Consider the following 17928-nt stretch of genomic DNA (forward strand, 5'->3'; position numbering starts at 1 on the left):
CTTTGTTTGTTGGAGCTCTTGTGTGGAAAAGTCCACCCTATCTTTCCTCTTGGTGTATCTATTGCACTGTGAAACAAGATGCTGTACTCAATCCAGCAGGGCTCTTTATGTTTCCTTGTCTGCCTCCAAGCAAACAAATGCTTCTTGTCTAGAGCACCCAAGAGTGGAGAACTCTGGATGTTTTGTTCCCTGACTTAACGAAGTGCAAGCTTCCCTTGCCGGGTAGACGAAAAGAGCACAGTCCTTGTGCACGGAGGCTGTGTACGTAGCACAAAGGGAACAGCAAGCTCTCCGGAAAGACCTGTCTCAGTGCTCTGCCATCTGCGTGAATGCAGCCCTTGGCATTCTGATTCCAGACCTTCTCAGTGACGTGGATTTCATTTTGTCCTCAGCATCTCTGCGTGGGCTCCTAATGAGATTTTACATAAAATGACTGGCAGATTGGATTTTCCTTTCAATTTAGGTGGTATTCATTGTGCCTTTCCCTTCTCTGGAAGAGCTTGAATCACTTGCTCAGTCTTCCAGGCTGCTGCCTACTTTACAGTGATTGATCGCAGCCCCTGGAGGTTTGTCGCTTCTCCCTAGCTTGCCCTTGCAGCGCCAGGCAGAGAGCTCCTCATTTGACTCCCTCAGATCCTTGTCATAACTTTGAGATATCCCTGTCAGGTCATTTGGTGCTTGACATGTCTGACTTGAGCCATCCTGACTTGTTCTTGCATTTTGGATGGCTGTCATGTGTCAAACTTCTCTCTGCGCTGGATTTATTATGCTACACAGGATTTCGTTTCAGAATCCTCGTGAAGAGGGCTTCATACAGACTGCCTGTGTAACCTCCATTTGCATAGGCTCCTCACAAACATTGTATTGATTGGCCTGATGCCAAAATTTAGATTTCCCAACATTTTCTTCCTTTTTCCACTTAACATTTTAAAGACAAGTTGCTGGTTCTTACTGTTTCAGATAACCGTGGGATGTGCTGTTCTCATGCAGTGGGACCAAAGTAATCCAGAGTGGTTAGGTCATGACTCACCTCACCTAAGTAGGGCTATTGTTATGCAAATGTTGGTGATCAGATCTTGCATCTTAGATTGCCCTACTTGCCTAGATAGGAGATCCCGAGCTCTGCTCTTGATCAATGCGTCTTTACAGCATCCCCCCCCCCCCCAAAGAAAAGATGGAAATTTATAGTTCAACGTCCATCCCCTTCCTACTGAGCACAGAAGGATCTTCATGGGATTCCTTCATGGCAGCAAATTGCTCTCAGATGGACCTGAGACTGGATGCCCGTCTACCAAGATGCAAGTGCTAGATGATGTCCGGGAGGATGCCAGGAACCCTGAGGAGCGTCCCAGAGCTCTGGGCTTCCACCCCACAGCCAGATCCAAGTCAGAAGTGACAGATGTGACAGCAGATCCTCAACCTCCAACAGTTAAGAGCCTCTTGTGGCGCAGGGTGGTAAGGCAGCAGACATGCAGTCCGAAAGCCTTGCCCATGAGGCTGGGAGTTGAATCCCAGCAGCCAGCTCAAGGTTGACTCAGCTTTTCATCCTTCCGAGGTCGGTAAAATGAGTACCCGGGGGTAAACAGCAATGACTGGGGAAGGCACTGGCAAACCACCCCGTATTGAGTCTGCCATGAAAACGCTAGAGGGCGTCACCCCAAGGTTCAGACATGACAAAGACCTTTACCTTTAAGCTACTAAAGTGGTGCCAGAACAGTAGCTTACCACTCTACAGAACAGATCGGTTTTATGACAGGGAAGTACACTCTTGAACGGGCCCTCACCCTTTCCCACCTTTCGGCAAAATACACTTGAGCCAAAGAGGGCAAACTCTATGCCACCTTTCTTGACCTTCAAACTGCTTTTGACTCCATTCCAAGATCTTAATTATGGAATAAATTATTAGATATGAGAATGGACACCCGCCTTTTACATCTCATCCGTAACCTTTACACAAACACTGGCTGTCGAGTCCGCAGTGCTAAGGACGGAAAGCTTTCTGATATCTTCCAACAAAGTGTTAAACAGGGCTGTGTTTTAGCCCGGTATCTATATCCGATCTGGCTGAAAACTTTACTGGAATCCGTTGCCATGCCCCAAGGCTGGGAAGCTCTCCAGTCCCCCTCCTTTTGTACGCAGACAGTGAAGTCCTCCTTTCCTGTACTAAGATTGGCCTAAAAGCTCCTCTTCAAGTTTTTTCCAAGTCACTGCAATCAAAAACAACCTATTAACTTCACCAAATCTAAAATAATCTTATTTTCCAGATCTAGAAAGCTCATCAAGTGGAAACTAAATGAACATTACGTTGAGCAAGTGTACCACTTTAATTATTTAGGAGTTCTCTTTCACCACACGCTGAAATGGTCCCTATATTGGAAGCAAATGTTCAACTGTACAGATCTCAAGTCAAACACAATTGCTAGGTTCTACTTTTCCAAGGGAGGTCAAAACCTTCCGGCCACTATTAAAATTTTCCAAACCATATTTATTCTGAAACTTTTCTGCGGTCTACCAGTATGGGGTATAGACCTCACTGCGGGGGTTGAGAAACTGCAATCTTCCTTTCTTTGCAGCCTATTGGATCTTTCCAAATGCGTTTCTGCCTATACAGTATACCTGGAGACCGGCATCATCCAACTGGCCTTGCTAGCCTGGCTTCGCATCTTTAAATTCTGGCTTCGCCTGAACTTTAGAGCCCAAGCGGGGAGCTTTTTCTACCTTATGTTATCTGATAATTTTTTATCTTTAAACAGCCCGTGGCGCCACGGGCGCCACGGACTGTATAATTCGTTAAGCCCCCTAGAGGTGGGCTTTGTCCGTGATGAGGAAGGGTCCGGGTTGGACCCTTCCTCACGACAGACAATCGGAGGGACCAATCGGCAGGCGCGAAGCGCCTGCCGATTGGTCCCTCCGATTCCCAGGCTGAGCAACTGCGAGCCGTGCGCAGCGCGGCTCGCAGTTGCTCCCGGACTGACGCGGCGAGAGGCGCCTCTCGCCGCGTCAGACCACCGCCCGAAGGAACCCCCAGCAGTCGCGCGAAGCGCGGCTGCTGGGGGTTCCCTCCCTGCCGGTCTGACGCTGCGGGAGGCGCGAAGCGCCTCGTGCAGCGTCAGACCGCCGTCCGAGGGAACCCCCAGCAGTCGCGCGAAGCGCGGCTGCTGGGGATTCCCTCCCTGCCGGTCTGACGCTGCAGGAGGCGCGAAGCGCCTCGCGCAGCGTCAGACCGCCGCACGAGGGAACCCCGGGATTCCCTCCCTGCCGGTCTGACGCTGCGGGAGGCGCGAAGCGCCTCGCGCAGCGTCAGACCGCCGTCCGAGGGAACCCCCAGCAGTCGCGCGAAGCGCGCCTGCTGGGGGTTCCCTCCCTGCCGGTCTGACGCCTTCTCCCCTTTCAAAACCCCTTTTTATAAAGGGGCTTTGAAACTAGTTGATTTATAAATCCTTTCATTAGGGAGAACAAGGTTCACGATCCCTCGATCCCACTTTCTCTTATCAGATCATAACTCTCAAGTAACTGAAGCTGTTGCAAAATACCTCTATAGGATTTTCTTCAAACAAATTGGGATTTGAAATATCTTGTCTTTTAACATAAATGCTTTTGTTAGGCCAATAAAGGTACTTTGACTTTGAATATAATAATAAATAAACAAATGCATTGCTGTGGAATGATAGAAGATAGAAGGAGACTTCATGACTTCTTCAGTTGAGTCATTTTGCTGTGTGGGAGAATGTACATGGGTGAAAAGGACTTGTTTGGTAGATTCCAGTCCCCTGATCTCCACTACTTGGGCCCTTTAGCTGGTGGAGCACTTTTGGCTTTTTCGTGAATGGGCTTCGAATTGTACTCCTTTGAGTCCCTGGTAAGTGTAGGGGAATCTAGCTGAATTTCCTGGTGCTTCTCCTTTTGGAAGAGGTCACAAGGCTTTTTGGGTTGCTTGCAAATGGCCTAAGCCATATCAGAAATGCCTACAGTGTCTGGTGGCTGCAGCTACCAGATCCCCCATCTGAAACTGGATGAACCGTTATGGTCAAAGTGATACCCAGAAGAATATAATTGAAGAAAGTATTAATAGTGGAGTTATAGTTGAGTCGTCACATTGAGATCGTCACTGATGAAGACAATTTAGTCGAAAACGAGCTTAATATACCCAGGGCTCGTTTTGACTGTTTGCATCGTCAGTTTCTTCCTTTGGTCTTTTCGGCTGATGGATCTTTTGCACCAAGGAGGAAAGACTTGGGGTGGAAAGAATGTACTCTGCCTTCTCCTAGAGGGCTGACAAACATTTTCACTTCTTCTCTGGCTGTTGCTTTCCTCCCTCAGTTCAGGGTCCTTTCCTATGAGATATTTAACACTTCTCTCCCCCCTTGGTTCTAGGGCAAACAGGAAACGAAGCCAGCCACGAAGGCATAAGACACAGGATCAGAAGTCTCTGGGGGATGTCATGGCTATGGAGACGGCCTTGGATGATGTGAAAGTCAAGGAGGAGCAGCAGAGAATCCCCAGCTTGGACGAAGAAGAGAAAAGCAAAGAGGGTAAGACAAGGGCTGAAAAACCACCACCTTGATGGCATCAGTTCTTTCAGGGGACGTCTCCGGCCCCCATCATGGCGACTGCCTGCATGCTGCTTTTTAGAGCATGCTGCTTTTTAGAGTTGCCTTCAGAGCACTTGTTTATTTCACTAATTTTAAATTTTATTTACATGATGATTTGTAGTCCGCCTTTCTCACAGGGACTCCAGGCAGGTGACACAGAGTGAGTCAGTGCAGGGAGCAAAATGAAACGCTCCATAAACATTGTATTAAGAGTTTTAGAAGGTCTGGAATCAACCAGAAATCTGAAAGAAAGCATTGTGTCAAGTATTAACAGGACTCATTACGTGGGGCAGAAATTACACAGTAGGATCCTACTTATGGTAAGAAGATGTATACAGCAGTGTAGACCAAAATCCCAATCATTTATCCAAGGAAGTTTGTAGACCATTTTATACAGTGAAGCGGTGTTCCCTGTGCAGAAAATATGTAATATCTTTTAATTTAATAGGAAAGTATATTTGGATATTTAAATCCAATGACTGGAGCTGTGAATGGGCAAGGCAGAGCTTTCTGCACACCTGAAAAGGGTCCTAGGTTTACAGAATAATGTGAAATCTTAAAAAAATATATCCAAAAATGGTAAAAGGAGTGCCTGTAGCTTTAATCGGTGGCTTTCTGAGTGCCTGTTGCTAGGCAACTACAGGATTCCAGGCTTGGAATTTATGTAAAGTAAAAGACTGGAGGAGGCCACAAGGCCTGGCTGCTTCCTCCTCTTAACAGCCACCACCCTATGAAGGGTAGAGTTGTGTAGCAGTTAGCTTAAGGGTAGGGGCTGGGTGACCTAGAATTGAACCCTCGTCCTGTTGGGGGGGGGTAAATTTGGGCTAGTCATGTACATTCAGCCTAACCCAACTTACAGGAGAGGAGAATGATGAGAGCTGCTTTGGTCCCCATTATGGAGAAAGGCAGCGTATACATGATGCAAAGAAATAATAAATATGGCTGAAGAGGGGAAGGAGAAAATAGGTTTTGAATAGGGCATATGAGTCAGGTTAGATGGACACACTAAATCACAACAGAGATGTAGCAGAAATACATGGGGGTTTCTGACAAAATATGAAAAATAAAACCACATTAAATTTACAGCAAGGCATATAAAAATAAAACAGAAAATGTGTTTATTTATTCATCTATTTATCATTTGATTTTTTGCCCACCACACCCATGAAGGCGGATAGGGAACTGGATAGAAAACCGCACCCAAAGAATGGTTGTCAGTGGTATTTCATCAGATTGGAGGGAGGTAAACAGTGGGGTGCCACAGGGCTCAGTCCAGTACTTTTTAACATTTTTATCAATTATTTGGATGAGAAGGTGGAGGAACTCATTAAATTTGCAGATGACAGAAGACATGCCAGAAGATAGAGTTCAACGAGATCTAAACACACTGGAAAATTCGCAAATGAGAATAAGATGCAATTCAGTAAGAAGTACAGTTTTCTGGGTCACAAAAATGAGAAGCATGCATCCTGGATGGGAGATACACTTCTGGTATCAATACAGGCATCATTTCAGAATCTCAAGATGTCATAGTCCCGCTGTATACTGCATTGATGAGACCCCACCTGGAGTCCTGTATTCAGTTCTGGGGGCCTCAGTTCAAAAAGGACGTGACCAAAATGGAGAGGTTTCAGAGGAGAGTGACGAGGATGATCCGGGGCCAAGGGACCAAGCCCTATGAGGAAAGGCTGAGGGACTTGGCAATGTTCAGCTTGGAGAAGAGAAGGTTGGGAGGATTTCTGTCTTGAAGTATTTGAACGGTTGTCATTTAGAGGAGAGTAGGGAAAGGTTCCTGTTGGCCGCAGAGGACCCACAGTAATGGGTTTAAACCAGGGGTAGTCAACCTGTGGTCCTCCAGATGTCCATGGACTACAATTTCCATGAGCCCCTGCCAGCATTTGCTGGCAGGGGCTCATGGGAAATGTAGTCCATGAACATCTGGAGGACCACAGGTTGACTATCCCTGGTTTAAACTACATGTAGAACAGTACTGGCAAGGGGTGAAAGTCACTGTCAGAGTCATTCAGCAGTGGAATGGGCTGCCTAAGGTGGTGGGGAGCTCCCCCTCACTGGCAGTCCAAGCAGCAGCTGGATGGATACTAATAATGGATGCTTTAGGCTAATCCTGCATTGATCAGGTCATTGGACTGTAGGACCCCTTCTAACTCTATGGTTCTATAAAAAGCAGGCTCAGTCATTGGCCTTTCATTAAAGGTCGTTAAAAATGCTTTGGAATAGTTGTGCTCTATAACATTTCTGAAATTTTTACTTGCCTTGGACCTTCTTCACTTCCCTAGGGAGAGCAAGGAACGTGAGCAGCCTCCGTTGATGTGTAGTCGGAGAGAGGCTTCACTGTATGGGATTTAAAAAAAAAAATAGAAACTAAGTCCTCCCATTATCTCCCCACTGCAGGCTGCCTGCTGTGAGTTTTCATGATTCTCTGTTTTGGCTTGGCTTCCATTTCTGCAGTGGATATGAATGGCATATTCCATTGTTCCCAGCGCAGAGACACCCCAGAATTATTGCTTCAGAGCAGGAGGGAGACAGAAGTCCACCTTCAGTTTTAATTTTGAAAAGAAGGGCATCTCAGACATGAGAAATTTAGGAAATGCTGTTCGGACACTACCCCTGACTGTCGGGGCATTGCCAGGTTCCCTTTTTCAGAGGGTGGCAAATTCTGAGCCAGTTGCTCCATTTGGCCTGTTCATAGCTGTAGGTCTTGTTAGGCCCATTTGTTTACCTCCTTGAGGCAAGGAGGCCCAGGACAGCATACCCAGAGCAAGCCCTGTCTTACAAGCACTGGCAGGCACGTTGGAGCCGTATGTGCTCTGCTCCTGTATTAGCCTCAACAGTTATAGCAGGAAATAAATGGCCTGAAAAATGCTGATGTCTCCTGGGGGGGATAAGAGATAAAGTGACATGGCAGATTCTCAAGAATGAAAGAGGGATCAGATGAATTGCTACGTTCTAGACGAACAGTTTTTAAATGAGAGTTGAGCCTTGCTCCTGGCAACTGTTTAACTGCCGGTGTCAGTGGAATGGAGACTCTTTTCAAGTCCATTACTGGATGTGTGGCTGAACAATTTTGGGGAAGCTGCTGACATCAGAGCATGCATGGTGATTCTTCCCCTTGTAAATGTTGGGAGCATTGCTCCTTAATGGGCATATGCTCTGATTGATAGCGTGTTCTTCCTTCTAAAACTTATTTATTTTACTTAAAATATTTATTTGACACCTTTCTACCTTTGTTGTATTTGAGGGAAGCTTACAATCTTTAACCGCTCCCAGCGGAGCGGATAAAATAAAACCGTAAGGCCTCTGAGGGCAGGCCCTGTCCGGGATGAGGGAGGGTGCAGATAGGCCCCTTCCCCCGGACTGACAATCAATCTTATGGCCCAATCGGCAGGCGCAAAACGCCTGCCTATTGCACCCTCCGATTGTCAGTCCGGCGGCAAGGGACCAATTGCGAGTCGTGCACAGTGCAGCTCGCAATTGGTCCCTTGCCGCCGGACTGACGAATCAGGAGGCGATCCGCCCCCCTCCGACTTCCCTCGCATCCGGGCGGCCGCTGCCATTACCTGGCTTGCCATCGACAGGACAGGCCGCCGTCTGCCCGTGATACCAGGAGGACCCAGGCACCGCGGCCGCAGCCAACGCCGCCGCCGCAACCAACAACGGGACGCATCGGCGCCGGCCTGCGCAGCTGGGAGCAGCCTGCGCCGACACCTTCCGCCACAAGACGCTCCTGCATCGCTGCAGCCGCCGACCGCCCTGCCCGCAAAACGCGGAGCGCCGCGGACAGAATAAAGCAGTAAGGGCAGTGTGGGAGGAGTTAGGGCGGGCCCTGTCCGGGATAAAAACTCGGAGGGGCCAATCAGGAGCCGCGAAGCGGCTCCTGATTGGCCCCTCCGAGTGTCCATCCCGCCCCAAGCAGCCAATCACGCGGCTCCCCATTGGCTGCTTCACCCGCCCAGGGAATCCGCCCGGCTGCTCCAGACAGCCACGGGTGAGGGGTAGGCCGCGCCGCCTACTCCCGGCTGGCGAGGCCGCTCCGCCGGCCGGGAGAAGGCTCGAGAGCCTCGGGTGGGGGGTGGGCCTGCTCTCAGGCCATCTAGCGCCCATTTCATTTCCAAGTGAAATGGGCTTTAGATCTAGTTGTACATAATGCTGTTCATTGTGTATATCAGTGGTCCCCAACCCCCGGTCCGGGGACCAGTACCAGGAGGATCCGGGGACCAGTACCGGTCCGTAGATCAGTCAGTACCAGGCCGCGGCTCCTCCTTGTCCTCCTCCCAGGCTGCTGCCTCAGGGGCTGCCCTGCCACTCTGCCGCTGGCTCACCTTTGGTGTTCTGCAGTGGCCGCTATAGCTGGGGCTCCCCCTTGGCATGGCCCTGTGCAGCTGCTGCTGGCAGCGCCCCACAGTGGACAGCAGGAAGTCAGGGGCACCAGTGGGAAAGCAAGTGGAGCAGGGGCTCAGGCAGCGGTGGTGATGTCCCTTGGCAAAAGACTACCCCCCCCCCCGGGCCTCAGTAAAATTATCACGCGTTGACCGGTCCCCGGTGATAAAAAGGTTGGGCACCACTGGTGTATATAATGTGCTGATTTTTTATCTGGTGTCTGCAACCAGGTTTTATTGCAACTGACTGCAACTTATATTGCAGTAGTGTCTCACATCAGGTTACATAGTTGCTGAGGAGATCCCTGTTTTAGTGACTGGATGCTCAGGCTGCTTCCCTGTGACGATTTGAATCCAGCCTTCAGTACACCATAGGCATGCTGTCCAGGTTGTGATTCTTCATCATTCATCAGTAATATGTCATTCCCTGTTGAAGTATGGAATTCATGGGCCAATGTGGGTTCCACCACAATTTTCACCTTTTATTCCATTGAAAAGATCGCTGAGGTTATCCTTTCTTCCTATAGATCAGGGGTAGTCAACCTGTGGTCCTCCAGTTGTTCATGGACTACAATTCCCATGAGACCCTGCCAGCATTAGCTATTCATATAGCCTTTTGCAATGGAGTCATCTATAGCAGGGGTAGTCAACCTGTGGTCCTCCAGATGTTCACGGCAGGGCCAGCATTTGCTGGCAGGGGCTCATGGGAATTGTAGTCCATGAACATCTGGAGGACCACAGGTTGACTACCCCTGCTATAGATGACTCCACTGCAAAAGGCTATATGAATGACCATGGTGGACAGAGGTTCCTTGAGGTTATGTCATGAAGCCACAAAGCTTGGATTCTGTACAATATAGCACATTGTTCATGTCTCTGCCATCTTAATGACAGAGAACCTCACTGTGCATGTTTTTGGCCTCCACAGCACATATACTAAGTTGGATTCATACATGGCAGATTAAGCAATAATCTTGGTTGCATACAAGTGCCATTATTAACCTCTCCCCCCCCCCCAACATAATTCCTTTTTTGCTTCCAGATGCACTGGTGTCCGTTTGCTTCTGGGAGCAGTGCAGATTGTGCTCTGGGGCAGATGGTGCTCTGCCCTCGTCTCTGACCCAGAAATTGCAGCTGGTGCAAAATGAGACTCCTAGGGTCCTCACTGGAACACCTTGGAGGGCCCACATCCAGTCTGTGCTGAGGCAGCTGCATTGGTTGCCAGTTGTGGCCCGGATCAGGTTAAAGGTTTTGTTTTTGACCTTTAAGGGCCCTTGGTGGTCTGGGACACGTGTATCTGAGGGACCGCTTGTTGCCCTATCCCCCCCCCCCTCCGCCCACTCCCTGCAGGTCTTTGCGCTCTGTGGGTTCCAACTTACTAGTCATTCCCGGCCCCAGAGAAGTACTCCTGGCCTCTCCTGGAGGAAGGGTGGGATAAAAAGGTGATATGTTTGATTGAACACATGATCAGCCCCTTTCCCAGGCTCCGTATGCTCCCTGTGGAGACCAGGACTGCATCTACTCTGGAGAGCAAGGGGATGGCACAATTTGTAGCCCGCACTTTACTAGTTCAGGCCTCACTTATATTTAAAGAAAAAGAGTCCAGTGGTGGGCTTTTAAAGTCAAGTCAATTTATTTTTTGAGACGTTTTTATGGGCTCAAGCCACAAAAGCTTCTGCAGCAATAAATCAGTCAGTGAATGGGAGTGGCTCAGGATGCTCTTTGCCACAACTGGCTGTCGTCCTCTGGAGCTCGCGGGCATCCTACGCACGAGAGGTGCCCTGCATTCCTGCATAACAATTGGGACAGAGCTTAATTTTGGCTTAACACAAGTATAGCCTCAGGCACCCTCTGTTTTTGTTCAGTCAGCATTGTTTGAGCTTTTCAGGGGTTCTGGAAAGCACAGTCAAGATGGAGTTCTCTTGGGCTCTGAAGCTCTGGAAGTTCAAAGCTAAGCTGGCCTCTCTGAGGAGATCTATAATTGTCTCAATAATCTTTATTACTTATTGCCTGGCATTTATTATTGATTGAGGGGCTGAGTAAAGCTTCATTGAGGCTTGCCTGCAGACTTGCAATAAAGAGGGAAATAGCAGCTGCTGCTGGGAGAGGCTTCCAGGTTCCTTCTCTTCCGTGCACTCAGGGCAACTGTCTTGTCTTGCTGTGACGCCCCCTCACCTTCTGGCCCAACTTCCACTTCCTCGGAGGATTCTTCTGACGATCACAGTTGTTGCCATTTTACAGGTCATTAAGTTAGACGGATTTTAAGGGGGTGCTTGCTGTTCAGCTAATCCGTGGCTGATGCACGTCACCAAGCAGTCGGCTGGGTACTAATGTAGGCCCAGCTCTTGCGGAGAGCATGCACTTGAAGCAGGGACCTCTGTGTGGGCTGCCCTGGCCTGGATATCCCAGCCAAGCCTGATCTGATCTCGAAAGCTAAGCAAAGTTGGCCCTGACTAGTATTTGAATGGGGCACCTCAAAGGAACACTAGGGTCATGATGCAGAGGCGAGCAATGGTGAACCACCTGCAGACGTCTCTTGGCTGAGATCTCCTGACTATACAACACACAGGCCAATGAACTATAAATAAAGAATAGTTTGTTGGGGCTTCTCTTCTAAGTCCAGGCATCCTTCAACTGACTTTGTGAGCCATTTCTGGTGGACCTCTCTCAAAGCTGAGCTGTCCTTTGGTTTGACTCAGTGTAACTTTGTGGTCTGTCTTCCTTTGCGTCCCCACCTGCTGTCCATTTAACCCGCTTGGAAGGCTGTCAAGAGCCGCACGTTGTGTTCCTTGGAGGGCTGTAGGGGGCACTACTTCCTCTCCAGAAGGCAAAGCATAAATCTGATTGTAGGCTGTGTGTCCAGGGAGAAATGCAATTTGACTTTTCATTTGGTAGGTTTGTTTCTCTACTGGAATTCAATATTCTTTTTCATGCTGTGCCTCAGAAAAACAGGTTTCTCTTGAAGATTGCTTACCCAGATGATCCCAGGACTATTTCTGGCTGGATCTGGTTACTTTTTATTTTATTTTAAATAAATGAGAGTGTAAATAAGACTCTTGGAATGCAGGCTTCTGGGAAATGTTGTGATACAGACATCCGCCAACAAAGACTCCAGCAAGATTGATCGCATTCTGAGCTTAATCACTCCATAGAACACCAGTCTTGTGCTCGGGCTTATCTGATTCCCCTGCACTCCGCCCTCATGTGTTAAGCCCGAGCCAGAAGTCTTTGCTGGTATTTAATACCAGGGTCTCAAGATTGGGAGGTTAGCTGGTAAATCTTTCTGTCAAGGGAGACAATTTCCCTGTCCCTTGCTGGCACTCCTGTGTTCCCCAACTCCCTCCCCTTCCAAGGTCAATACCTTTGATGAACTTCTTGTTGGTGAAAAGCAATCTCTTAAGAAACAAATTGGAGTGGGGGGAGGCTTGCAGTTGCTCCGTGGAATATATCTTATATACTTATTTATTTGGATGGGACAGATCTCTTTTGTTTTATGGGTGGTCCTTTGGATGCAAAAAATTGGGGGCTTCTGTCTGCCCTAGGAAGAGACATGTGATCCCAGAAGTGATGAGATTGGGCTGCTAATATGGATGATGATGCCTTTGGGGATGGACAGTGGGAGATGGGGAGCAAGAAGGAGATGAGACGAACTTGTATCACAGCTGAGTGGTGGCCAGTATTGTAGCGGTGGGCTGATGGGGCTTGATTCATGTTCTATGGGGATGGGGCTTTGCTTACAGCCAAAGGCCAAAAATAGAGAGAACTCTCCCTTCAGGAGTATTTACCTAAAAAGTGACTAATTTCTCAAGTCTTGGAGTCACATGAATAACTGATTCTGAAGGACAGAGTAACTACCAAGCAGTCAGCTTTATGTTTGTAGCTGTCAAAAATTTAGAACAAATCATCGGTCGGTCCTTGAGCAGCTAGAGCGGATGGCTGTAGTTAATAAGAGACAGCATGGCTTTCTAAACAAGTCATGCCATTATCCTTATCTCTTATCTCTGTATTGAATCTGCCAAGAAAACGCTAGAGGGCGTCATCCCAAGGAATAGACATGACTCGGTGCTTGTACAGGGGATACCTTTACCTTGTTTTGATAACAAATATAGACTCCAGTGGCACCTTTAAGACCAACAAAGTTTTATTCAAGGTATGAGCCTTTGTGTACATGCACACTTCCCCAGATACAATATCATGGAATGAAAATACTCAGTTCAGACTTATAGATGGAAGGAGAGAGGAAATTAACATACGGAATAATGAAACTACCAAAGTTCCACAGATGCATAGGAAAAGCAATTTATTTGTATTTACCTGAGATTAAATTGCATGGGAAATATTTAGTCAAAATTAAATATGCAAATATCTACATAAAGAGAATAATGGGCAAATAGATAGTCAATTGCTGACAGCACTTGGTTGAGATATTGCCCTTTTGCCCCCTGCCTGATCTGTAAACTGTGGAAGCATCGAGGGGTTTCATATTCTTTGAAGTGGAGCATTTGGTTCACAGACCAGAAAAAAGCATATATATACTATTTCAAACTAAATAGCATTATACCAGTCATGGTTACATTACAATCTGCTTGTTCAAATTAGTTATTCCAGAGATAAATTAAAATACAGAGGGCATTTGTCCTTTCTGAGAGATTGTTGAGAATGTAGGTTAGCATATATAGTGAATTAAGAAACCAATGTCTCTGTTGAGTCCTGGGGATTCAGTTGTTCTGAGTGTTGTAATAACTGAACTCTGGTGCTAGAGAATGCTTCTGCGGGTTGCATGGGCAGCAAAAGTCACAAACAAGGAAATACTACCATGCATAAAGCCTGATCTATCACTGGTAGGCAGAACCGCGAAACTCTGGCTCATTTACTCTCTGCTTGTTCTGCAGTTCAGCATTTTAGCTTCCTGCATCAGGTTCAGGGTCTAGCTTATCAAGTTCACTATCAAATGCACAGTAATTTAGATTTTAAACTTTTTAACTACTTCAGAGAGATATGCAGCTTGAACCATTGGCTCAATTCAAAGAAGCATCTGTTTAGAACCTTTGACCTGGTTTCTGAGAAACACCTGTGCACTCCTACTTCTGGGTTAGCAGTTTCTGGCTAGCATGTGCTGAAAGGCTATGGACCGAGGCACAGAGGGGGCATACCTCTCAAAACTAACTGTCTTCTTTCTTTGTTCCTGTAGGAGAGTGTAAGCCTAAGAGCCGCACCCCGAAAATCAAAGGGGAGAGGAAGAAGAAACAGCCACACCCCCTATCCCGGCCCCCCCAGCTCCCTCTACAGCAGCTTCTGCCCCCATTGTTGCTGCCACAGCCTTCTCCTTCCCAGCAAGCCCCTCTGGAGGAGGACAGACTGCAAGCCAAGCCCCGGAAGTCTCCCTCCACAGAAGAAAGCACCCCACCCATGCCAGCCCTGGATCCCCTGGCCTCTGGAACCCCTGGCCAGGAGGAGGAGGAGGAATCTAAGGCTCATCCCAGTATACAAAAGCTTTTCCCGATTCAGCGGTCCCGAAAGTCCTCGTCTCAGAAGAAGCATATGTTCTGCCAGGAGATGTTTGAGAAGTTCCTCACGCAGGAGCAGGGAGTCGATGTTGGCATTAAAGACGAGGAGAGCGGAGAAGGAGGCAACGCGGAGGGGCCCCCTGAGCCCAGCAAATTACAGGTAGGGGTCTATATGGGCAAGGACTGCCCAGTGGCAGCTTCTGGTACTGCTTGAGTTAAACAGCCTCGTGGTGCCCTGTCTTTGGGGGTGGAAGGCGGCTTCATCCAAGCCAAGCAGGACCCTGCTGGACAGACAATCAGGCATTGTGGGGCAAGAAGAGGCTGTGGGTATGGTTGCTTTGCAGCCACGATGCTCCCTCTCATCCATCCATGGTATTGGCTCACTCTACATAATCCACCTGAAGTCCAAGTGAGAAAGGTGAACTATAAATAAATAGGTGAAATGAATGACCCTCACATCCGCCCTTGACCCCCAAACTTGCTTTGACCGTCTTGCAAGGTCAATGCCCAGCCCAAACTGTCATAGGACAGCGGTCCAGCTCATGTGTGGCAATCAGACCTTGACCTATAACCAGAGCTCAGCTCCTTAATAGACCTCACCTGGCTGGGCCTAGCTCTGTTTCCACCAGTTGTAATCTGATCATAAATCATAGAATTGTAGAGTTGGAAGGGGCCATGTAGTCCAACCCTTGGCCAAAGGCAGTGAGTTCCACAATTTCCACAATGGTCAGACTGCCCTGTATTTAATAAAGATGCTGGAATTGATGGGGAAAATATATTCACTTCCTGACCTTGCTGAAGCCCTTTTTGAGCAACCCTCTCCTGTTTATGGCCTCCATGTTGCCCCAATTTCTGTAGATGGTGTCAGAAGAATCTCTGGACTTTTCCAACTCCTGACCAATGCATGTTGGTGGAAGCCTCAAACAGTAATGCCGTGCATTTTTCTGCTTGGCTGTGGCTTCCTGCAAAAAACTGCTTAAGGCGTATGCTGCTCAGGGGACAGTCTCGTGGGCTGCTAGCACAAGGGATCCCATCAGGCTTCAGAGGACTGGCTTGCTCTCTTCCTAAATATGTGTTGCCTCTTTTATCATTCTCTCTTTCTCTGCTCCTCTGAACCTGTCTTCTGTGTCTACTTAGAGCTGTCTTTTGTTGGGCTGCAACGATTGGTTGGCTGAGCACCAGGAACGGTGAACCGCAGAGCAAACCGATCCATCTGCAGAGCACACCTGTTTGTAAATGGGGTCGGTGTGAAGTACGAGAATCGCAAACTGACATTGCTGCCTTCGTGGTACCAGATCTGTTGTTGCACCTGGGGCAAGGTTCTGTTGGATCATATGTGCGCTCCAACGTGGACGTGTGCTAGTGCATTTCCAGGTGCAGGGTGCAAGCCCCCCCCCCTTCACCCGGTATGTTCTGTTTCTAGTTTGTGTGCTGAGGCTTCTGTTGTGTGTTGTGGAGGGCTATGCCTCCCGGTAACTCTGGCAAAGGGTAGCATATTGGAAAGGAGGTTCCAAGGCCTGCTGTGGTGTCTCTAGTCTCTTTTGGAAATGTTCAGTGGTGCTTAACCGTTTTCCACTGTGGGAGAGTCAGCTGCTCTTCCCTCCTTTCTGACTGGTAAAATGAGACGTCCCGTTCATGGTGGAGGGCAGGTTTCCAAGTCCCACGTTCTGGCCAGTGGGACCTGCTAGTTCTGCAATGAGAGGCTCCCTCTGTAGACCGTAATTGATTATTTGCATCCCAAGATGCCTCCTTGGTCAGGTGACCAGTTTGGCCCTTTATGCACGGAGTAGAAGGTCTGCATTCGGGGTGGAATGGCAGCGGCTAAAATCACCAATTATGCATGCTGCAGGCGGCAACCAGGCGCAGAGTCAACGTATGCTGCCGAAAAAGCTGCATTAGCGAGATGCGGAAGAAAGTGGAGCTTCCCGGGACCAGGGCGCAACCAGAAGTGGCTCTGGAGTAGCTGCATGCATACTCGGATACTCTGGGTTTTGCCGCCGTTGTGTTCCGTCCCGTGCATAAACATTTTGCTTCGCTTCTTCCTCTTCCACATTCTCCATGCTGCCGTTTCAGCGGCCGTGCATAATAGGCCTTCCTCTGGCCTTTCAAATTACAAGGAGTGAGTCATTCATACTGTGGTTATGTGCAAAGCTGTTGAATGTCATACTTTCTCCTGCTGCCCTGGGAGAGCTTCCATCAAAAGTGGATGGGGTGCCTCTGTCTCAGAACTCCTAGTTAGTAGCCCGAGGAAAGAATGCTTCTCTCCCCACCCCAGTCCAGATTTGAAAACCAGAATTAGCCTGGCCAGCCGTGGCAAGAGGAGACTTCTTCCAGGCAGTCAGGCGGGGAACGCTCAACTTCCTTGTCACAGTGGAGTCGCCATTTTTCTCTCCATCTAGGGCTCCTGGCATACTTTCCAGCTCATGGCTTGCCTTCTTGTGGCCCAGGAGAAGAGCTGATGTCTGTATCCGTGGAGAAGTTGCCACAGCACAGGTCCCCAGTGTCATGTTCATGGGCACCAAGGTGCCCACTGACACCTTTCCTGGCATCTGCCAGGGCTTTTTAAAAAGAGAGTGGGGCAAAGCTGGACGGTTGTCTATTGGAGATTTGATTGGCTGTGGAGATTTTTAGAAATGTTGCTTTGACAGCAGCTGCCACCACAACACAAAGGATCATCATCATATAACTGAAGGTGAGACATGGGAGCCATTTTGTGGTGGGCTCTGCTTCCTGTGGCAACACCCTTCACGCCATGACAGAATTCCAGTGGTGCCCACAGGTGCAAAAATGTTGGGGACCCCTGCCCCACACATTTGCTGCTAACTTCTAGGAATTTACAATAGTTTCTTTCCAGTCTATCATGGGACCTGCATACTTACTATAGTAAGGTGGCGAGAAGGGAGGAAATCTGGTGAGTTTGCCTTGTGCTTTCTCCTTGAAGTGCGGCAATTTTCTCATATTCTGCTTTGAGAACTGAGGTGGGAGTCATATTAGTCAAATGTTTACAGCAGTGTGTTTTTGCAGTAGGTGTTGCTGTCCTTGGCCTTCCGTCCCTGCTGGGATTCCTATCTTGGCTTGAAAATTAGGTCACGGAGGTTCCCACAGTCTGCCATCTTTTTGTTTTTGGAGCTGCCTTTTAATTCGGCTGTCACCCTGTCGAGGCTAGAATGGAGTTGGGCATGCAGTCCGGAAAACGGTTGCCCCATTACAAACTCCATCTGCTGCCAGCTGTTAACCGCGGGCTGGAAGAAAGTCAGCAAGGAGCTGTGGGCAGTAAGTAGGGTTTTTCCTGTACATCTGTATGGCATTTCCTGGCTATCATGGATTTGCCTGGAGATTGAATGCTGTGTGTCCCCGCTAGGATTTGATGAGATGCCCAGGAAGCCTGTGCAGCTCCTTGGGCAGACTCTTCCTGTCTGTGTGCTTCCCGTC

At 48.5% G+C, this 17928-nt stretch overlaps 1 protein-coding gene across 4 annotated transcripts in view; it reads left to right on the forward strand.

The window, feature by feature from the left end:
- KDM4B (lysine demethylase 4B) overlaps positions 1-17928 on the forward strand; it is a 189161-nt gene that overhangs the window by 133865 nt on the left and 37368 nt on the right. For all 4 annotated transcript variants that reach the window (XM_077332098.1, XM_077332097.1, XM_077332100.1 and 1 more), the window contains exons 10-11: positions 4375-4532; positions 14181-14656. In XM_077332098.1, coding sequence (XP_077188213.1) covers positions 4375-4532; positions 14181-14656 — 634 coding nt within the window. The remainder of the gene's footprint in view (positions 1-4374; positions 4533-14180; positions 14657-17928) is intronic.

This window comes from Paroedura picta, chromosome 4 (genome assembly GCF_049243985.1).
Source record: "Paroedura picta isolate Pp20150507F chromosome 4, Ppicta_v3.0, whole genome shotgun sequence".
In the NCBI taxonomy this organism is placed as follows: Eukaryota; Metazoa; Chordata; class Lepidosauria; order Squamata; family Gekkonidae; genus Paroedura; species Paroedura picta.